At 46.0% G+C, this 23,388-nt stretch overlaps 1 protein-coding gene across 3 annotated transcripts in view; it reads right to left on the reverse strand.

The window, feature by feature from the left end:
* Nucleotides 1–2,566: 2,566 nt before the first annotated feature.
* Nucleotides 2,567–23,388, reverse strand: part of ABC1 (ABC transporter 1) — a 126,117-nt gene continuing 105,295 nt past the window's right edge. For 2 of the 3 annotated variants that reach the window (XM_086797962.1, XM_086797960.1), the window contains 2 exons: nucleotides 5,090–5,206; nucleotides 2,567–3,906 (listed from right to left, as the gene is read on the reverse strand). In XM_086797962.1, the coding sequence (XP_086654088.1) occupies nucleotides 3,520–3,906; nucleotides 5,090–5,206 (504 nt within the window). In that variant the 3' untranslated portion in view covers nucleotides 2,567–3,519. Of the gene's footprint in view, nucleotides 3,907–5,089; nucleotides 5,207–20,282; nucleotides 20,418–23,388 lie in introns of those variants that run through there. The other variant, XM_086797963.1, reaches the window with a different exon arrangement.

The following is a 23,388-nucleotide window of genomic DNA, read 5'->3' on the forward strand; positions in this document are numbered from 1 at the left end:
CACGAATGCAAAGAGCAATGGAGAGTTGACACAAAATGCACTGCAACTTGAACAAGAATGTGTGACTCACTTTCAACAGCTTTTTCATCGCCTCTTGCTGAAACCCTTGCTATGACACATGCTCATACAGAATTGCTTCAAAATGTCATAGAAATAATGGATGTGCACGAAGCTATTGAACTAGAAAGCCTATTTACGCCTATTGAGATACACAATTCAGTCAAGGCTTTAGGCAAATGGAAAGCTCCTAGATGGAATGGGTTGACCGTGGAATTCTTTTTGCAATTATGGGACCTGCTTCAGGATCCATTATTTCTTATGATCAATCAATCATGGCAACAAGGTGTTATGCCATCATCTTGGAAAGAAGGACTAGCCATATTAGTGTTGAAGAAGTAACTTTGTGAGAATAATCTTTCAGACTGGTATCCGATTAACTCTTATGCTTGTTATTTATAAGATCATCACTAAGATGATAACTCAGAGAGTCAAAAAGATACTCTACAGAGGATTGCATCAAGCCTAACATGGCTCTGTTCCTAGAAGACAAATGACAAATAACACTTGTAATGCTTGTGTTGTGTCCTACCCTTGGATATTGGGTAGATTAGTTAGGTAAGGTTGCCCTTTGAGTGCATTACTATATGCAATTGCCACTGACCCTTTGCTTCTATATATGGATAAACTCACATATCAAGGACTTTTGCATGGTTTGCAATTGCCAGATGATCGTAATTTAGTGGCACAGGCGTATGCTAATGATTCCTTTTCCACAAAAATACTCCGCAAGATGTGCAAACCCTTATGAGGGCTCTTCAATTATTTGGGGAAGTTGCAAGAATTGTTCATCAATTTTTGCAAATCCAAACTATACTACCACTTAGAGCATTGGATTGACATAGTATATTATGGCCTAGATATATTTTTCCACCAACAGATATTGTTAGACATCTAGGTTACCCATTGGGGTGGAATGTATTTGTTAGTGATGCCATAGATTGGGATTTTCAGTCCTTTTCCACAAAAACACTCCGCAAGATTTGTAAACCCTTTTAAGGGCTCTTCAATTATTTGGGGAAGTTGGAAGAATTGTTCATCAATTTCTACAAATCCAAACTGCTACCACTTAGAGCATCGGATTGACATAGTAAATTATGGCCTAGATGTATTTTTCCACCAACAAATATTGTTAGACAGCTAGGTTACCCATTGGGGTGGAATGTATTTGTTAGTGATGCCACAGATTGGTACTTTCAGAAGATCAAAGCAACATCTTCTAGACTAATAACTAATTGGAAAAAAGTCCTCCAATACTTGCATTGGTCTGGAAAACCTTCAAAGCTCTAGCTAGCCACTACCAAGAGGTCTATGATGCGGAAGAAAAAACTTGGCAACCATCATTTATAACCAAAAGAACCCTATCCACTCTGAGTGGATACACTCTAGCACCACCAAGAGGTCGATGATGCCCAAGAAAAAACTTGGCACCCATCATTTATAACCAAAAAAAACCAAGAAGAATATCCCAAGAAAAACCCCAAGTAACAAAGCCCAAGCCCCCTTGTTGGATCTCTATGAAGCTGCTAGTAGCTCAAGGCTGCTCATTGAGATTGAAGAGCATCAACTAGAGCAGAGTTTTTCTAGAACCTCTAGTAGTTCAAGACCCTAGGAAAGCCTATTTTATTTCCACTAAAAACATACGTCTAATTCAAGATGTCGTCTTTATTCCCACCTCCATAGAGAACATGGAATTTAGGCATGCATTACAAGCTTGTTTGGTAAAAAGTTGGAGCATTGTTGCAACAATTTGAAGTGATTCCACCTATCATTCAGGAGAACACCTTGTTATATTGGATGTTGCAGAGAGATGTGCCTGGTTTTTTCCAAAGTGCCTGCACAACTCATTGCTGCCCAAATATACAAATTGATTATTACCTAGCCGTGGATTGCTATTCATTCGAACAAGCTTTGAAATATGGATATGGCAACCACGTGAGGGAAACAAAATCTCCAAAAGATTCGGAGCAATAAATTGCCATTAAAATAGAGAGTTTTCCTTTGGCAATGGCTGGTCGGACAGCTACCTGTTAGGTGAAACTCTAGCCAAAAGAATGATAGCATCTTTCTCTTGCTCTAGACGCTCAAATCGCAATGAGACCATGTCTCATTTACTATGGGCTTGTTTGGACACCAATGAATTCTTCCATAGATTCTTTGGCAGCCAGTTTTCCAAGATCTTACTTCTCCAAGCATTTATGGATCTTTGGGAGATATAACCAAAGATTGGCTAATTATGCCCATTTCCTTGTTTGGACACGCTTTCGGGCACTTTGGACACTCTAGATTGGCCGCAATCGTGCGATCTTTCGATTGACAAGTACTCATATTTTCGTCAATCTTTGTGTCAATCTCTTGATGTTGCCGTAGACTACAAGTGATGGACTAGCTTCAATTAGACTTGTTCTTTCATGTTTTCTGATCTTAAAGAAGTTTTCCTACCTTTTGAGGGCTTCTTTCCTTGTAAAGTGAAGCAATTCGTTCTTACCACACAAAAAAAAAGTCAAAGAACGAAAGAAAGTTAAACGTCTTCAAAAGACCCACTGGATCTATGAGACCAAAAGCGATACAATAGTGTCCATGTAATGTCATCATGGTACAAAAGAAAACAAAGACTAAGAATGTGAAATCTGAGCCATATGAGAGAGAATCTGGCATCGTTATCCAAAGTGAGCTCATATTTTTTTCATTGGAAAATTTGTTGAGGCAACAATGACTAACCAAAAATTCTTGATCTCTGTGATGTTGCCCAAATTCAGCAGCACTCATTTCATTCATCTGTTCCTTGTATTTTGGACTACAGAGTTCATGTAGACACTTGCACAGCTGAAGGCTAGCATATACAACTGTTTTACTAGTGTCATTACTGTTTTACTATCCACGTTCAAATACAATTCCCGCCTTGGAAAAAATTACATAATGTGGAGATAAGTTCACATGAGTAATAACTGATCAGCCAGGACGAAGGACTACTACTTCTGGACAGTTCATATTCAAGACCCAGCAAAGGACGTTATAAAAAAAGGAATAAAAGTTCGCTGCCGGGCTAATTTAGTGCTAAGTCAGGAACAGAAAAGAATAGCCCATTATTGACAACATAGAGAGGGCAGAGGGCAAGCTTGCAAGGAAAAAATTCTTCTATGGCTGGCAGAGGGGCACCCTCAAAAATGTGGGTTAGTCACCAGTAATCAATTTACTTTTGTGACTTTGATCGTCTATTTAAGTGTTGTTCTTAATCCATACAGTTCAAAGTAAACGCCCAGGCTGCTACACACCATCCCTTTCCTATCAGATATGCCTAGCTTGAGGGCTTGAATTGGGGAGATCTCCAGCCAAGCACAATGCAGATGTGATCTTAAAAAATAAAAAAACTGACTGATGTACCAACCTTAGAATAATGTTATGCCACTTCTTGTCAATTAAAAAATGAGCGGTGAAAGAAAATCTCCTCTTCTTGTTTTCTCAATGTGCAGCACCTGGCTCACCTTTACCCTCTGAAAACTCATACTCTCTATAGACATCAAGGAGCATTTCTCTGCACAGAACAACAGCCCTTAGCTTGATGCAGGCTAAAAATGCTCCAGAAAGCTTTCTGTGTAAGCTGTAGGCTTCATTGGGTGGTGGTGTTAAACGGTGCTGCAGCATCCTTGCACCCAACTCTGATACCCTTCTCGTGAGGTTTGAAGCCTGGAAGTCAAAGCCTCCCAATTGTGAGAAAGGCTGCCCCACCACAAAGGCAGCCTCAGTGTGTGCATCAAGCATAATGGTTGATTCCTCTCCAGTAAGAAAACCAAGTCTACAAGACATTTCAATAACCTTCTTCCTATCTTGATTTGCACACGCATAAACCTGCATCCATTCCCATTAGTTAGATAGGTAGTTTCTCTATGTTATGTTAACTTGACCCCCATATTCAAACCTTCACCTGCTTGCACAGACAATACCAGACAAAGGAAATACACTGAAATTCGCCATCTCAAACCACTGAATTTCTCTTCTGAGCATAACCACCACAGGATTCCACGTGGATAAATTTAGCACAACAGCACAGGTATGCTTGGTGGAGGGATGCAACACAGAAGTCAAAAAGGTGGTAGTGGAGGGGCAGGTAAGCCCAATATGTTGTGGGAACTAGGCAGAGGGGGCTGAGTGATGCAAAATATCAGAAGAGATTGGGCACTATAGAGGAGGCTTCGTGATGACAATGATGGTGGTTGCAAGGACCACTAAAGGTGAATACCTACAAGAAGAGTTGTGGAGAGGAGGCCATGAACATGTTCGTCTTCTTAAATAAACACCCAAGGCACCATAGGATGTAATACTGCAATGGGTTCTAGATGTATAGCATGAATACCGCATATCCTTTGACTCACTACAGTAAAAAATGCAGGCGTTCCTTCAGAAAGCAGTGCACCTACAATAAGAGGGAGGGTGTCTTTGAATGATGATGTTGAGCGCACCGTGACCTCTAAACCAGATATTTCTTTGCTATGACCTTCTAAATGCTCATGTCTACGTGACCATTTGCTGTGTGTGCTGTATCTAGGACCTAGCTTAGGCTGCTCTCAAGTTGATGATCAGATTCTATTGGAGGAAGAAGATAGAATGCATGAGCGAATGCTACTCATGAGATGTGAAGGGTCACCCTCCCATTTCTAGTGCCCTCGATTAGGGCATAGTCACATGGGACGCGAAATGGGGACGGGAAACGGGGACGGAAAAGATTGAGAATGGCCATTCCCTGTGACTGTAGAGTGACATGGGACGGGAATGGGAATGGGAACGGGAAGATGCTGCCATCCCCAACATTCCGGAGTCTGAAAATGCACATTCCCAGTGACTATGGATTAGGGTATCTTGCAGAGCAAACCGTTTTTTTCTACTTTAAGTAAGCCCACTTGCTCACCCATGAAGAAATGTGCACGCACACAATACTCTTCACAAAAGGAACCAACACATCAGAAAAAGCAACCAAAGTTCAAACAAATACATAGCCAAAATGCAGCATCAATAACAAAGAGAGTGTACACACCATCTTTAAGTAGTTATCCACGAAATATTTTGGATATTCTCTTGCAGCTCCAAAATCAATGAGATTAATTGTGTCAGTTGCCTCATCATAAAGAAAATTGCTCCAATTAGGGTCAGTCTGCACACAGCAACCAAAAGGCATGTTTAGTAGGAAAATTTTGTTTATCTGACAGTTGGCCAAGCTAACCCATTGGATTTTATAGCTAACCCATTAGAGTTAAATGTAAGGCTAACTTTATTGAATCTTTTGTAGATGTAATTTATTGCAACTTGTCACAATGCCCTTGAACTGTTTTGTTGACTTCTGTTCATGCAAAGTATTTAGAATGCATGATCAGTCATGCATGTGTGTGTTTTGTTGCACGTACATGCTGTTGTTGTTACCTTGGAGGCAGAGCTCAATAGTAGCGTGACCTTTAAAGAAGACTCTGATAAACATCACAAGCTATCTCAAAGATCTCATGTGGCTCCCAAGCCCCACTACAGGGTTACATTACCTAGCACCACGCAGCATATACCTCGGCTAGTCCTAGAGTGTTAACACACCACTACCCATGACATAGATGTCTACAAAACCCCCTTGAGTGATGATGTGAACATGTACAAGGATATGGCTAATCAATCCCCAAAAGGCAATACGCTTAAAGCTTTGCAAAAAGCTTCAATCTTTTCATGTGGAAGTGTCTTCGTGAATAAATCTACCACATTGTCATGTGTAGAGACAAAAACTAAGCTGATCTCTCCTGCATGGAGCCTCTCCCTAACATAATGATAATGAAACATTGGGTCCCCCGCAACTGCCAATGTGCTCTAAAAGTCAATGTAGGAAGGAGTGGAGGACTGATGTCCAACATTAAGATCTGCCAAAAGGCATCTGAGCCATACACACTCAATGGTCATTCTAAATGCTGCCTTAGACTCACCTTCACAGCTAGATGTGGCCACTGTCGGTTGTTTCTTGCTGAGCCATGATATGCATGAACCACCAAGAAAGAAACAAAATCCGCTAATGGACACTCTAGTGTCATAACATCTAGCCCAGTCCGAATCATTGAAGGCATGCTGTCCGAATCATTGAAGGCATGCTGCTATGACTCACCCCCCTGGGATAGAACAGTCCAAGGAACTGAGTGCCCTGTAATGGAAAACCCGCTTGACAACCTCCCAATGCCTAGTACCTGGGCAATGCATAAATCTACTCAACTGAGACACCCCATACTAAATGTATGGCACGTGTTGAATAGGTAGATGAAGCATGCAACAGCCTACTGGTATAGTGTTTGATCGAAAGGCTCTCCAAAATCATGAATGCTAAGCTTGGCACCTGTCTCAACTGGGCTTACAATCCTCAAGATTAAACCTTTTAAGCAGTCTTTGTATGTACTTTGACTACATCATGACTATCCTATCATCACGTTGTAAGAATTTAATGCCCAAATAAAAATGCAATGGGCCCAAATTCGACATCTCAAAAGAAGCTTATAATTCAACCTTAAAGGTGAAATCTTCTCAACGTCGTGGCCACTAAGTAGCATGGCATCAACGTATAAAACAATGACCAACAAATCCTCTTTTGTCTTCCTGGCGTAGAGGGTGCTCTCTATTGGACTCTTAGAAAATCCATGTGTTGTGTACCTAGTGCTAATGCCAAGTATTAGCCTTCTACTCCCTAATCCTGGGACCTGCTAACCCCGTTGGATTCGATCCCTAACCCGTAGATTAATGTCCAAGCACATAACACGCATCCTCCAATAGACGGTGTCCTCATCATACCACATAAATCACTATGTACAAGCTGTAATTTATGGACAGCCCTCGCTGAACCATCTTTGAGAACAGTGTCCGATGCATTTTGCCCAATATGCAACCCTCACATACATGTTTCACAGGTGCTGCAATTGAAGACAAAGCAAAAACCATATCATGCCTTTGAAGGCGAAGCAGACTACCAAAGTTCAAATGACCAAACCGAGCATGCCATAGCTCAACATTTGATGTGGTAGCAATTGCAAGTGCATCATGTGCAACTCTCTCATATACATCAAACCTGTAGAGACCATAACATAAAGTACCTAAGACAACAGTAATATCTCAATCACTGCAATCATGTACAATGCATATATCGTCAATAAAATGGACAACTAGGCCAGACCTAGCAATGGCCCAAACTAACAAGAGATTCTTCTTGATTCCTGGCAAGTACAATGCATTGGAGAGCGTGATTGTCCCACCCTTGGCGGCAAAGAGCACAATCTTCCCAACTCCTTTGATAAGATAAGAGGAGTTGTTGGCACATGTAACAAAAACTTCCCTTGGGTGTGTATCTCCCAATAAGGTAAATAAGTGGCGATGTGACGTAACGTGCTTGCTAGCACCACTATCAAAATACCACACGTGTATCAACCACTGAGGTCTGACATGCATGCATCATGAAGAGAAGGATCATAGCTACACTAAACCTTAAATGCTCAATCTTCCTTGAGCATAGTTAGCAGATTCCGTACTACCTATCGATGTATTGGCCACAAACATATCCCCGTCTTTCTTCTCTTTCTCTTTTGCAAGCCTCTTCTTGCAGTCATTGATGTAATGACTTGGTAGTAACATTCTTAAGCTTCTCATTGTCACCTTTATCTGCATCTTTGCCAGAAGAGGCGGCTAATCCACCTTTTGGCTTATTGTCATTGGCACTAGATGCTTTGCCTTTGCCATAGGCAGCAAAAGCTTGATCCCCAATCCTCATGCCAAACCTATTCACCCTCGATTGCTCCTCTTGCAGGAGTAAGGACACCAACTCATCAAATGATAATGTGTTGGGATTGCCCTTCATCATCAACCTGAGTGTCGTAGCAAAGCCCTAATATGAAATGCATTGGGAATAGAAGTGACAAGAGAGCTGTCCTAAAAAATCTCATCAATGTTGGCAAGCTGCTCTCCAAAGTCTTTAACCTTCGCCAAGTACCCATCCGTAGAGACACCCTCCTCAATATGCAACATATCCAACTGCTTCTTCAAATAGGCTACATGTGCCTCATTGTGCACTTGGTAGATTGCTCCAATTGCATCCCAAGCCAACTTAGTAGTGACACGAGAACGGATATGAGGAATGATGCTTCTCTTCACTGATAGGGCCATGAGTGCATGTGTCTATGCATCTCTTGCATCCCACCGTCGTTGATCCGCAGTAGGGAGTGTGGATGTTTGAGTGACAGAAGATCTCGTAGTGCCAGATGTAGCTCTGCTCTGGCCACCTATAGCAGTAGGAGCAGGTGGCTCACAGCAAAACTGGTGAGGGAGGTCGGGCCCCTCACCTAAAACCATAGCCTATTGGCCCTTGGCAACCAATAGGTGCCTCATCATGTATGCCCAAGATGGGTAGTTAGTCCCATCCAACTTGTCGTAAGCTGTAAGCATGCCGAATACATCATTGCCAGCCATAATAACCTCCATAAAATATCTGAAGTGTCCAAACACACTGCAGATGCAATGTCCACTAAATGCAACCTGTATGGTCTGCGGAGTGGCACACTGCTAGCTATAAACTTGAAAATGTATTGAAATTTCAAGTGAAGGGATAGAAATTACCAATCAAATGTCAATTTCGGAGCCGTCGAGAGTCGATTTTGCGAAAAGACTCCAAAATTTGGTACCAATGGTAGTCCAATTAGTTGATTTTGGACTCAATTTCAAAAAAACCCCAAATTGCAAGCACTGCAAGAGGTCCAATTTTGCTTTAGGATGCGCTTTTTGCGAAATCCCCAAAATTTTCCTCCTACAAAAATGTTCTGATTGGAGCACAGGTGGCAGTTGTATGATTGTTGACATGGACAACTACTGCATGTTGTCCCTACTAGCGAGCGGGTGTACACACGTGTGAAGCTGCTGCAAGTGAAGCGCAGGGTGAACGGGCAACAGGTATAGCTTCATACATGTATGATCAGGTACGGCTTTGTGCATGTGGAATCGGATACGGGCTGATTCGTGTCTACGGACAGACCAAAAAAAAAAACCATTACAAGTGGCTCAACCAAGGCAAGCTAAACCTTGGGCTCTGACACCCGAACATTGAGGCGAGTTTGTATCTAGCCCTTCGGGGTTGTATTTAGCCTTTCGCGGTAGGTTTTTAGTTAACTAATAGAAGGATCCTTCTCCCGAAAAAAAAAGTGACAGACTCTGACACGTAAGGCCTGGAATGACCTACACAGCTCGTGCCTGACATGTCCTTGGACTAGGGTTCACAATGGGGTCACGACGTACGACAAATGTCGCATGCTACACTATCTCTCACTCTATAGCTTTGTCATCTCTCTCTCTCTCTCTCTCTCTCTCTCTCTCTCTCTCTCTCTCTCTCCCCCCCCCGAAAAAAAAATTTGTAGCCATTACCGTGGTACCATGTAAACTAACATGGTATTAGAGTTGGGATAAGCATCTCCCTCTACACCCGCCATCTTCATCGATCCGCCGCTCTTTGTGTCGCCTTTGCTTGCCATTCATGAGCTGATGTGCCCAGCTCGTCGCCGCCATAGCCTGCACTTCCATGTGCCGCCTATTTATGCCCGTTGGTGCCTCTGTAGCCTCAGCCCATTGCCGCCATTGATGGAGCTGCCGGCCACCACCTACTCTACTTGCAATGCCACACTTGGGGATTTAGAAAAATGAGAGGTATTATCACCTTCCTCCTCAATCGTGGCTCCAAGGCTGCAAGAAACTCTCTCAAGAAATAAAGAGTGCTTTACCTTCACCAATCAATCTTGTCACTATCTGACTTATTTTGACCTCACAAGTATACAACCACTCTCTGCTACATTGGAGAGGTCTATTTATGCTCGCTCACAACTGCTGCTAATCTAACCATATCAACAATAGTATAATAGTTCTAAGATAGTTATTCTTAACCACCTAAAATAGCTATTAAAAGAAAATTTTCCTTCAATCTAGCTGTAGACATCTATGCCATGGGTAGTGGTGTGTGAACACTCTAGGACTAGTCGAGGCACTCCCTCACTAGAGGCTTTTTCCCCTATGCACAAGAACACACTCTATCTCACTTTTGGGAGTGTGTGTCAGGTGACTTTTGTACTTTAACTTATCTTTTGTACTAGCATTGTGGTACACTTAATTATCATATAGTATTGGGGCTCCTTGCGCTCAATTGCTTCACTGTGTGTGTGTTGTGTATTGCTGCAAACCTTCGGGGATCAAAGAATCAAAAGGTGGAGAAAATGCACTTCTCCTCTAGCTGGCCGCTCTATGAGGAGAAGGCTATCTCATCCAGAGGGGGGGGGATAACCACACAGGTGGTATGTAATCAAGGTGGTTCTAAACGTAGTGAACGATACGTTTGGAAAACGTGCTGAAAAGATTCCAAACATAGTGAACGTTGCCCCCGATATATATACTTATAAGCTTTTGAAATATAAAGTTTGAAGATTCATCAATGAACATGGTCCAATGCCGCAACATGATAAATAACACGAGTGGATGTGCTAGTAAATATTCCTCCACAATATTTGCACTTCCACACGCGCGTGTTGGAGCGACCAACACCTGGGGTGTTGGGTGTGCCTTGAATGATGGTGTGCCTTGCCCATACGGAACTCGATGCACGAGGCATCTATGGCATATGCACAAAAAGCAATCAAGAAAATGGAGAAATGTCAAGACGAGTCATGACTCGAGAGTTTTAAAATATATTTCAAAATTCAAGCACAATAAGAATAAAATTTTAGCATGTGTGTAAGGGTCCCGGAAGGTGAAACAGAGAGAGCCTTGTGGTGGAGAGAGAGAGAGAGAGAGAGAGAGAGAGAGAGAGAGAGAGAGAGAGACTTGCAGTAGGGGGGGGAGAAATGAAATGATATATTAATGTCTCTAAGAGGCCATAATGGCCTATGAGACCAAAACTGAGAGTACATCTGAAGTTGGTGTCTCATCAAAGAGAACAACTAAATGAGACTAAAAAGTACAATAAACTGATTGTCCTACCGTTATAAGAACAGAACTGTAAGACTCCGAGATGATACTGAGTAGAAAATACTAGAAAATACTGAAAAATGTATATCAGGTAGATCCATGTATGTTGATCAATTGAGTGTTTCCATCTCCTTAGATCAAGTATCTTCGCCATGGGGCTGTCTAGAATGGAGAGGTCGTAGAAGCAAGGTAGGCACCTCCGATGCCAAGCAATAATGGCTCTGATCTGGCGATGGTGAGGATGCCGTGGTCGGGATCCTCGTGGGCGTGGCCGACGAGCATGACATAAGATAACTGCTCTATTTGTGGTGACTCCCTGGGTGCCCTGATGGCCCAATGGAGGAGGTATTAGGAGGTGTGTGGGCTAGGTTGTTGGTGCTGGTGCTGGTGCTGGTGCTGGTGTCAAAGAAATTTGTCAGGGTCCTCTGTCTAGGTACATCATGGCTCGGCCTCCTGTCTGCCAAGGGGGTCTCTCTGTCTCTTGAGCTCAAGTAGAAACAATCCCAGGCATCTCTGATCCTCAAACTCCATGACCCTGCCTAACAGCCCAAAACCCTCTCGGAAGAGGCAGTGATATCTCCCTCGGATCTCATAATAGACTGTACATCGGCAAATGTACTGTTCCTCTGTCTCTACCTCCTGGTAGCATAGCTGACAAATGCGGTCATCCAAGATCTGATGCACATATCGCCCTGTCTCAATCCGCAGCTGGTGTGATGAGGTCCGGATCTGTCCAATGGCACAACGTATCCCATGTGATAGGTGTACATCCATGTACGCCAGGCGGGTGATAAAATCATCTGGTGAGAGGTGTACAAAATGGCTCTTATAAAAATGAGCCATTTTCGTGCCTAAGGGCTCAAGGGGGCTAGTCCATGTCCTCTCTATGTCCACTCTAATGATATCCATCCCGATCGCGCGGTTTTGCTCTGAGTGGGTGAGATCCAAAAATGGACAATCCAGACTGTACTGAAAGGATGGTAGTGCCTCTATCCGCAAACCATGTAGGTCAAACCATGATCTCATATGAGCGTACCAGCAATGAGTATCTCCATCCTCTCCCAACTGTATGGATGAGGTCAATGCCAATCGGGAGTACCTCTGTTGAGGGAACTCCCATAGCCGCTGTAAAAAGGTAACTGCCTGGAATAGGGCCTCGGTTACTACTAGGGGGGCACCCAACTTAGCCCGAACAGTCTCATGTGGTACTGCTGATTTGCTCCGAATCATGCGGGCAATCATCATAATCACTGGTCTCTCCATTTGCCTCCATCCCTTATCTGTCCCTCTCTGAGATCTGTGATGTATACTAGGCCCCCAAATTGGAGCTCCGTACAAGAGGGTTGGTGTGACAAGCGTATCAAATAGCCACAATTTGGTGCGTGGCTCCTGAAACTGTATGTGTGCACACTGTCTCTCAAGTGCCCCCAAGGCTCCATGCCCTCGAGCTAATCTAGCTGCTACTCCTCCTTCAAGGAGAAACGCGGTCCTGCGAAAGTAACTCCCAAGTAGACATATGACCTGACATACTCTACCGGCTCCCCTCGGAAAGTGAACTGAGGCTCTGATCTCGTCACCCATGCTTGTGTGGTGTTAAACACCATAACCTTGGTTTTCCCAATGTTCAATGTCAGACCTCTATCCCCACAGAAAGCCTGTAATGCATTCGGGTGTCTCTGTAATCCCTCCGGAGAGTCTGAGATTAGAACAATATCATCAGCATATAACAAGATGGGTATCAACACCCCTGCCAGGCATGCCCCTGGGCCTCCCAATTTGTCTACATAATCAGAGACCGCATCAATGTACAGTCCAAAGAGGGTGGACGATAGCGGGCATCCTTGCTTCACCCCTATCGTGCTGGTCACCCTATCAGACAGTCCGCCTGGAGCTCAGACTCTGCCTGTCTCACAGACTCATACAAAGCATATATCCCCCACTGCATATCCTCGGGTACCCCAATGTCATGCAATCTGTGCATAAGCCTAGCACGTGGTACGGTATCGAAGGCTTTGCGGAAGTCCACAAAGCAGTAGTATATCCTTCTCTTCTGTGCCCTTCCCTTTTCAATAAGTGCCCGGAGTGTCAGTATGTGATCCAAGGTAGTAAATCCTCTCCTAAGCCAGCCTGTCCATGTGCTCGATAACCATGGCTCTCTGCCCATCGGCTCAGCTCCGACTCCAATATAGAGCCATATAGTTTGGCCAAGTAATGACCAATCATGATCGTCATGTAGTTGCCTGGTACCATGGGGTCCCCACTCTTAAAAGAGTGGTACAATGATATGCTCTGTCCAGCTTGTCGGGAAACCCTCACAAATGGCACGATTAAACACATGTACAATGAGCATACGAGAAGTGCTCTCCAACTAGCCCATCATGATCCTGTGCCTTTCCATTCTGTAACCTGTCTATCGCATCTAGCACCATCCGCATAGTAAAAAAGGTGCTGCTAGCCGGTCTAGCTCCCAATGGAGGGGGGTGGGGGGCTGTCCTGGTGCATCATATAGCTCTCTAGCATAAGTATGCCATGCCTCAGGTGCAGTAATCGGAGTACCAGGCTCTCTCCTTAAACATCTTCCATGCCCTCTTGCTGTCGTTCCCCAGGAAGAGTTGGTACATCTCCTCCTCTAGCTTAGCTAGATAGGCTTGTTTCTTCCTCCGCACAAGGCGCCGAAAGATCATCCTAGCCTGTCTATGCGTGTGAGACCCAATGGCAATCTCACGCTGTAGCTGTGCTCGTGTCTCACGACACTCATCATTATACCAACTGTTCTGTGGGGCAGTGTTGCGGGGGTGGGTGGAAGGGATAATAGTGCAGGGAAACGCATGAGACGGATGCATGTAGTACACCTGCCAATCCTCTCGTGATCTCGTCCAGAGGGCTATGCGGGTCTAAAGCTAACAAGCCATCAGATACTGCATCTCGATAAACCCCAATTGTCTCACGTGTAAACTGATATCTCGGGTACCTAGGTAGATGGGTGGCTGGCCCATCTCTCGGGGATCTACCTACTAGTGTGAAACTCAGGTATGCATGATCGGCTGCTATGCCAATGGGCCTACTGGAAATCGTGAAACCCCGCACATCAGGTATCAATGAAGGAGATCCCATCAAGTAGTCCATTGTGCTCGCTCCCCCTTTAGAGTTCCAGTGTGTGAGAGCTCTGATCCTTGCCATCTCGATAAGCCATTGTATATGACCAACCCATGTGCACTCCCGAGTGTGAGAAAATGCTTGCCATAATCTGTAATCTCCCCCTCATCCTGTAATGATCTCTGCAACCCTAAATCCTATGCCGTGATCTCCCGGTACATAGCCTCTTGAGTATCATACAACTCTGTCTGCTCTGTGCCTGTACGTGCATTAAAGTCTCCCAATAGTAATATGTCTCCCATGCTTGCAAACCTCATATTATCATCATATAGTGGTATATAGGGCGACTCTCCTGATGGTGCAAACCTGGAGTGGGCTAGGGGAAAGTAGCATACTGCCACAAATAGCTCGCGGAGCCCCCCTCTGCATATTTGGACCCACATATACCTCGCGTCTGCATCTCTATGTACCACATGTATTTTGTCACGAAGCTCCTCCCTGTAAAGTATTGCCACTCCTCAAGATCCTCTGGTACCTCCCACTATGCATGGCTAAGGGCAGAAAACTGATTCCCATCTATAACCCCGGACATCAAGAAGCCTCTTGTTTGTGCACTGATGGGGCTCCGTATACATAGCAATATCACTGTGTCTGAAAGTATCTTCAAAGTATCCTGCATCTGTTCTAAGGGCTCCGTTGCAATTCCACACCGTGAATCGCAAGGCCTCATAGGCCGTGCACTGTCAAGCGGGCCTCTTCTCCGTAATGATGACTCGGCCATCTCTGTACACCGCCCATTTCCCCTCTTTCCTTGCCTCAAGCACACGCGGTATGTGTACCTTCCGGTGTGCTATCTGTACCGGTGTAAGGTCCTCATCCAAATAAATCCTTTCTCCCTTAAGGGCCATCCTTTTGGAGAGGAAGGCCTTCTTCTTCTCCAAGTCACCAAACCTGATGATCAGTATCTTCGCCCTGGTTTCATCTCTGCCTACTCGACATGCTCCGGTAATGGGTACATCAGTGGCTCCAATTTTTGTTGCAAGAGCTTTTGCATCCTCTTGGGGATTTCCCTTATCTTCCCACCCAACTACACGTACATGTAAGGCACGTGCCCGTCTCTTGGCTTCCTCTTCCAATGTAGCATTCATCACCTCTACTTTATTGACTGGTGTATCCTTCTGTTTTTTTACTACTTCAATCCATGGGTTGACTTCCTCAATTTGTTTCTTTGTGGCACTCGCAATTTCAACCCATGAATGCATTTCCTTCTCACCTGCAGCCACTTTTGCCTTACATGATTCCAAAGTGTTTTGCATCTCTGTGATGTCTTTTTCGCGGTCAGCCATACATGTCTTCAAAGTGCCTTCGTACGATGCAACTGTTGTGCCAATCTCTCGGAGCATGTCATCCTTCCATTTCTGCATCTCTTTTTTCATTTCCGTGTGCATCAAGGCTTGGGCTAATTCCATCTCAACCCGTACTTGGGCTTGCATTTCTCCCTCTTCCTTCAGCGTTTTGTATATCACTTTCCTTTGGGTATGCATCTGCTCGGTCCATTCCTTTTCAAGCTCCTGTCGCATGGTGTTCATCTCTGTCCTTATGTGAAGCCGTAGGTCAGGCCATCTTCGTAATCCTTCGTGAGCCAGGGGACATGATTCTTCCCTCAGTCTTCTGCGGTAGGAATTTTGTGCCTTCGTGGGGGTGTGAAAGGTTGTCTCACCATCCTGTTCCCCCTCTAGGGTTGAGACATGTTTTCCCCTACTAGTTGCTGACTTGGGGCCTGAGCAAGGGTGGGTGGGAAAAGCGGGCAGAACTGAGAACTGGCAATGCTGTGTTGTTGCAGCGGGTGGGTGGCAAAAGGGGGGCAGAACTGAGAACTGGCAATGCTGTGTTGTTGCAGCAACAGGCGGAAATTCTGCACAAGACAGCAAAGAGGTGCAGCCAGGCAGTAAGGTAAGGAGACGGCGCAGTTGAGGCGACACAGTAAAAAGTGGGGACGACGCTGTTGGACAGAGCAAGGGCTGCACAGGATTGAAGGCGGCACTGTAGGTGGTGCTGCAGGGCCGAAGGTGGTACTGTAGGGCTGAAGGCTGCGCTGCAGGGCTTAAGGCGGCCTGCAGGGTATACAGGTGAAGAAGCGCAGTTGACTGAGGAGGGCGCTACCTAGAGAGAGAGAGCGCTACCTAGAGAGAGAGAGAGAGAGAGAGAGAGAGAGAGAGAAATGAAATGAAATGAAATATTAACGTCTTCAAAAGGCCATAATGACCTATGAGACCAAAAAGTTGCATCATGGTGGATCTGATACAATGTCTGGATAAAAAACCAGAAAATGAAAAACAAAGATGATACTACTGGCACCTAGAAAATGAAACTGGAACTGAAGGTAAACAGAAACCCTTAACGGGTGTGAATTAGTGAGGGGGGGGGGGGGGGTACGCTATGGAGGTGAGTGGAGTACAGTGAGGGGATACAATATCATGTGGGACGGGGGGGGGGGGGGGGGGGGGGTACACTATGGAGGTGCCTCCATCTCATAATATGTGCCGCATCGGACGCTGGCGGATCTCCTCAATATCCTCTGTGGTCAGCACCCTGACTGCGTGTCCTGCATGTCTCGCAAGAATAATCCGAATCTGCCGCTGCAACCTCCGTCTATGCTGGGATGCCCTCCTCCGTAGAGACCTAAACACTGAAATCGGGTACACGAGTAGTGAGCACAAAAGTCCCCAGGGCCAGGAGGTGAACCATGACGTTTCGTGCAATTGCTTCGCGCAGGTGAACCCAGTTGAGAGAGATTCGAGAGCATCTACCTTCGAGCAATCCCAAAGACAATGTCGTTGAGACTTCTGAAGGTGGCCGCACCTCGGACAAGCTACTGGTTGATGGCCGATGGCCAACCACATGCCAACCGCCAAGCTCCTGTGTGCCAGTAGGCAAAGAAAGAGGGTGATCTTTCGCAGCCAAAACCTGTCCCAGAGCCTCTTCCAAAAATCTGAGAGAAACCGTTGTGAGAGGCCTTGTGACTACCAGTGTACTGCTACTATAGGGTGCTCTCAACCTCGGGCATCTGAATCCTATGGCCTGGCTGCACGGAGTATGCGAAGAATGGGGTATCCAGAGTCTCCTCTTGATCAGCAAGATCACGCCAAGTCCACTCCCCGGGTCCCACTGGAGGGGCGTGGCCCTCCAAATCCATAACCGCCAGGGTCTCTCCTTGGCCACGTTGGCTAGCAGGGGGTCAATGTGCCACTCATGTGCCTAAAATCCGATCACCCCTCACCCAATGTGAGGTGTAGCCATTGAAATCATCCAAAAGGGGCTCTGATCTCTCTAATCTGCCATGGGGACCAACAGAAAAAGTGAGCAAAGCACAGCTCTCGTCCGTACCATGGACTGCCAAGAGAATATCATGCCTAGTAAATACGCCTAACCACTTTCTAACCACTTTATGGGGGGGGGGGGGGGGGGGGGCTCGGCCACTCCTGGGGAATAGCAGAGTTGATGTTGAGGCTAAGTCTGTCTTTACTACGGACCTCTCCCGAGCCTCTGGGGAAAGCTATCAGAATGCAACACAATCTCCACAAGGGACCTAACAGGTCATATGCTCAACGCTACATGAATGTGGTCCTTCCAAGGCTCACCACCTAGAAGAAGTCCTTTAACAATCAACTTGCCCGGCAGGGCACGGCTCTGAATGGCGGGGTCAATGATGCCTAGGTCCCCCTCTGCGTCGCAGCTGAATGATCACTCTCAAGGCCACCTTGGCCCAAGCAAGCCTCCCATCACTACCGGCCCATAAGATGTTCCAAACCAACCACTGTACCTGACCAATGCATGCTCCAGAGAAGGCCCAACAAGAAGGAATGTACCACATGGTGGCAAGGACCTGGTTCGCCACCACCGCTCAGCAACCTAAGGAGAGCCTCGCAGAACAGCTTCTTTCGAATGCTTAGAAGAAGAGGAGCGAGCTGCTGCTCTAGGGAGATATCGATTGCCCACCTAGCATCCCAAATAGCAGACTGGAGTGCCCCTCAAGATCCACTCGAAAGCCTCAACTAGGTGCCAAGTCGAGGAGAGTGTAGAGCTACCCAAAAACCACAAAACTTGTGCCAGTTGATCTGCGTTCCTAAGCGCGAAAAAAGATCTCAATCGCCTCTATGTATCTTTGGAGATTCCCCACATCTCCAGATAGGTAAGCTACTGTGTCATCTACAAACTCTGAGTTCAACGACTCCTCCTGAGTACGGATGGGGAGACGTAATCCATGGATCCCCATCTCCTGAGGTCAGAGAAAACCCCTAATGGCCTCGACGACAAACAGGAAGAGGTAAGGTGCCAATGGACAACCCTGCCGGACCGAGCGAGAAAGGGGGAATCTCTCACATAGGGCTCCCTGAATGAGAACCTAACTATGAGAGGCTAAGTAAACTCCTGACACACCACGGATCCACTCCACTAGGAACCCCATCCGGTACATTGTGCCCTCCAAAAAGCTCCAATCAACTCTATCATAAGCTCTCTCAAAGTCTAGGAGCACAATGAGGTCCTAGTCAACTCTATCATAAGCTCTCTCAAAGTCTAGGAGGAGCACAATGAGGTCTTGCTGCCGCATCCTGGCTAAAGCTATCGCCTCCCAGAAAATGAAGATGTTGTCCAGAATGCTCTGATCCTGAACAAAACCTATCCGAGTGTCATGGATCAAGTCAAGGAGGAAAGGCTGAAGCCTCCGGCTGATAGTCTTGGCCAAACCTTGTAGGCGGTCCCAAGGAGGGTGATGGGTCTCCACTACTGGATCTCCAATCTATCACCACCCTCCTTAGGAATCAAGTGAATCAAACCCTCTGAAAGCCTCTCTAGCATGGCATCTGTAATCATAATCTCATTGAAGGCTGCCCGAAGGCCGCCTTCCATGAGATCCCAATGGCGAAGAAAGGAGACTGGAAGCCTATCTATGTTGTCAATGCCTCCGCCAACTCCTCTACTGTGAAGGGAGTGAATAAGAAGCCATAAGATCTTTCAGTTGTCCACACGCACCGGGCAGCTACCAACAATCTTGCACACCAGAGTGGAGGCCTCTAGAGATACAACTGTCGTAGCGAGGAGCTAGAAATCCGCTTTTGAGAAGGATAGGCAAGGGACGGCGGCCTTGGTCAGGGATGACGGAGCGGCTGCCATGGAGTCCTCCTGAGGGGTGAATACCAAAAGGGGCCAAGGCTTGCTAAATGAGAATTACCTAAGACCAAGGAAACTGCCTGAAGGAACGGAGAGACGGAACCGAGGGGGAAACAGGGGACGCAAGGGGGGGGGGGGGGGGGGGGGAGGGGGAGGGGAACTGAAGGGTGAGGGGGCGAGAGGCACAGAGGGGAAAGTGTAAATGAAGGGCAATTGTAACACGGAAAGTACACCACACTAGGGGCCAAAAGATGGGCTGCCCACCCCCCCCCCCCGCCCTTTCCCCCTTTATGGTTAGATTACCAAAAAGGAGTCTGCTTCAGATACAACCTTGTGGGTGCCCAGGGATTCTCCACTGGCATATACACCTGATTCTTCTAGTATAAGATGAAAACAGAAACAAGACACGCTGAATTCAAAGTTCCTCAACAGAACAGAAGAGCTTTCCCGGCTTTAAGCACATGTAGGACAGCCATGGACAGCCCACAGCATTCCCACATCAGCCCGGAACAGCCCTGTATGGTTGTCTCCAACCCTACCAAACCCATAGAGAGAGTTGACCAACCTTAACAGGGCTGTACCAGCAGTCGAACAGCCCTCAGTTGTCCCAGAAGGAGTGGCAAGCAGAATTTTGCATATCTGGAGTAGTCAGCCAGCAGACACAAAACTCTCCTTAGATTGACCAGCCCTCAAGCACAAACAAGAAGAAACAACCAGCTTTCTAGCACACTTACGATGAGTGGACCAGCAGATTTCTGCATGAAAAACCAGCTCTCTAGCATGATTAGGCAGAGTCATCCAGTAGATCCCCACGCCTAGAAGTAATTGACCAGCACGTAAGAGCTCCAGAACAGGTCAGCCAGCTCCACCAAACACCTGGAAAGCATGCGACCAGCCAAACTCGACCTCTTTCCCAGTAACCGCCAAAATATCAGCTCGTGCGCTTTTTAGGTCTAGAAGGGGGGGCCTACAAGCAAACAGCCCATATAATGTCCAGTGCCCGATACTTTGGCCACCGCATGTATTACAATAGTCCTCCCCAGAGTGTACAGCTTATAAACTTGTCCGGTCACTTATAAGTGAGTGTGGACCTGCATCAGTAATTATTAGCATGTGAAAACATAAAGCTGTAAATTTAGTTTTCAAGAGCACTTACCACCTGTAAAACACACATAGACCATCTGTCAAACCAAAACAGGTGTGCACAAGCACGTCCACAGGGTGCCCAGGCATTCCCGGTCCCATGGACAACACAAGAAGTAATCTCAGGCATTGTCCAGGCAAACAAAGCAAGTCATCTGAAGATAAAATTAAGGTCATGCACACACAAGTGCAACTAACCTAGAAGAAACACCCATCTGCTCAGTTGTATCAATCAGGTAAAATGTTCAAGGATCCAAAATCCTTCCGGAATCTTCCCAAAACATAAATACAAATGAGCACCAGGATAGCTAGTCCTGGAAAAACACACCATGTCATGCTCCATATGCCAATGAGTCCATATCAATGTCTCTATGTGGCGCTGTGTCTCTAACGAGAATTGGCCAAATCTGCGCTGGTCTGCGGACTCCATGATCTGGCGGAGTGAGGGATATCCACTGAAGATGGTGGTGTATCTCTCTCTAATGACACTATATGCTCTGCATCTACATACATAATGTTCCTCACTCTCAACCTCCTCCTCGCATAGTCTGCATATCCTCTCTGCTCTGGGGTTGTGCTGCCCTACTTGCCTCAATCTCAAGCTGGTGTGATGACACTTTGAGCTGGCCAATCGCCACTCGGGCACTGTGAGGCATGTACACATCCATGTATCCAGGTTTCTGTATGAATCCATCTGCTGAGTTACGCATAAACTGATCTCTGTAGTATACCATCTTCGGCGGTAGAGGCTGACTGGGTGTAATCCAAGTCTCTTGAGTGTATCGCTGCCATAAATCCTACCGAAGGACTCTATTCCTCTCACAGTGAGAGCTGAATGTGTGGTGCATGTATATCATACTGGAAAGGTGGCAAGTGATCTATGTCGAGACATGCTGAGTGAGCCACTGTATCATCTGTGAATACCATGATCTCCTATCTCCACTCTCTGCAAGCTGCCTAGACGCCTCAAAAGCTGTATGTGAGAGTCGATCTGATGGCATATCTCTGATCTAAGAGGGCAGACAATGGGGCTAAATAGCCAGTCGGCACCCCTACAGTAGCAGCAGTAGTAGAAGAGCAATCAGACAACAAAGAGGATCAGGCACATTCACACGTGAAACTAGGCCTGGATTTTTAGCATTTATTGCTTATTTTTTGCAGTCATGGGATTTTCCTACTGGCCGACAACAGGCTATTTGCACCGACCAGCACCTTGGATCCATATATAAGCAGCCCCACATCCCTTGTCTAAAATTATCTCATAACTCGTAGTTTTCAGCAGTTCTATTGCAAAAGTATCTGTGCCTAAAGACTGGTTCCTTGCATACATCATTCTCAGCCCAAGCACCCTAGTGCTTCAGCCCCAAGGCAGCCCGAAGTTTGCTTCAGCATTCAACCTTCAACAGTGCATCTCCCTGGGTGTGCATGAGGCTCTCTAAAGTGGCTTCAAAGTTGTCTTCAACCCATTTGATGGTTCAGTAGATGTTTGTTCTACATCGTTATTGCATTTGGCATTCCTCCGTCAATCATTCTCAGTAAGTTTTCTACATTCTAATAGAAGTTCTCCAAAGTAATAAAGCAAATACTCTTGCTTGCAGGGGGCCCTTAAATGGGTAGATTTGGACCCAATCCGGTCTCGTCTCTGCATTCTCTCTCTTCAACTCTATCTCCTATGAATAAAGATAAAAAGTGGATTGCTTCATGCTCACTAACATAAAGGTATAAAGAAGGTCTTGCTGTGCGTTACACAATCATGCCAGTTGCATGTTGCAGCTAGATTGCACGACTTAATGATGATTTGATTGATGTGTCGTACATGCCTTTGTAAGCCATAGAAATCACACATACTGAACTGATGATGTAATACACCCCTCAATGTGTCAGCCCGTATTGGACACCATATTGCGATTTAGCAACACTCAAACACATAAGGTCCTTATGACAACATAGATGAAACTAAAAATAGACAAATGCTCTGTAACACCATGCTGGGGCGGGAATCTCCCTCTCTCTCTCTCTCTCTCTCTCTCTCTCTCTCTCTCTCTCTTCCTTTAAATACCAAGTATATTACTGGACTGTTTTATTGGTACAATGTTCCACGGGCGTTTAAGCCAGATTTGCCATAAAATGCACCAAGGCATGAATAGAGTTACCAAACAAGCAATTGGAGAAGAGTGCTCTTCGTAGTCGATGTCCCTCGAGAAATCTTCCCGGCTTTCCACACCGGTTGTTTTCTGAAAGGTCGACTATTCGTCTCCTCCACAGGAAGCCAGTCTGTTGTTCGCCTTTGCTACAGGCTGCTGGCTGGCTGATCATCATTGGTTACAGGTGACTGTGCTGATTGATTTGCTATTGGATATGCTGCTGGTTGACTTGTTACAGGCACAGCCGTCTTGGGTCGCTTTGCTACTGGATGTACAGCTGGTCGTTTTGTTACAGGCAGCCAAGCTGGTCATCATACTACAGGCTATGCTGCTGGTCGACTAGCTACAGGCTGTTGGTCGAATGTTTTGATTTGGTCGTACAGCCATTACAGCTGCAGAAGTCTCTCTTTCCCCTGTTGGACAGTACAAGCTCTTCAAACTAGGACGGTATTGTGGTTTCTTGGCTAAGGATCAGCTGCTAAACAGGTTGGACAGAATCGTCATCTTTCAACGAGTTTTTCTCCCTCTGAGAGTGTCCAGTCCAGGCGCTAGTACCGGCATGCCAGCATCGTGTGTGGACCCGGAAAACCAGTATCATGACTGTTTACTCCGGCCGCCCAAGAAGAAGAGAAACGTTCACTTTTTCCAATCACCTCCTCTCTTTGAGAGTCCCCTCATGCATGCCTTCGTTGAGTATTTTTCCACCAACCTCCCCACACGTGGATGGTCCACATATGGGTGAAAGGCCCTCTCCACAAGCCTTGGTGGTGTGAGT

Source organism: Cibotium barometz, chromosome 5, assembly GCF_041138505.1.
Source record: "Cibotium barometz isolate CiBa-2024 chromosome 5, ASM4113850v1, whole genome shotgun sequence".
Lineage (NCBI taxonomy): Eukaryota > Viridiplantae > Streptophyta > Polypodiopsida > Cyatheales > Cibotiaceae > Cibotium > Cibotium barometz.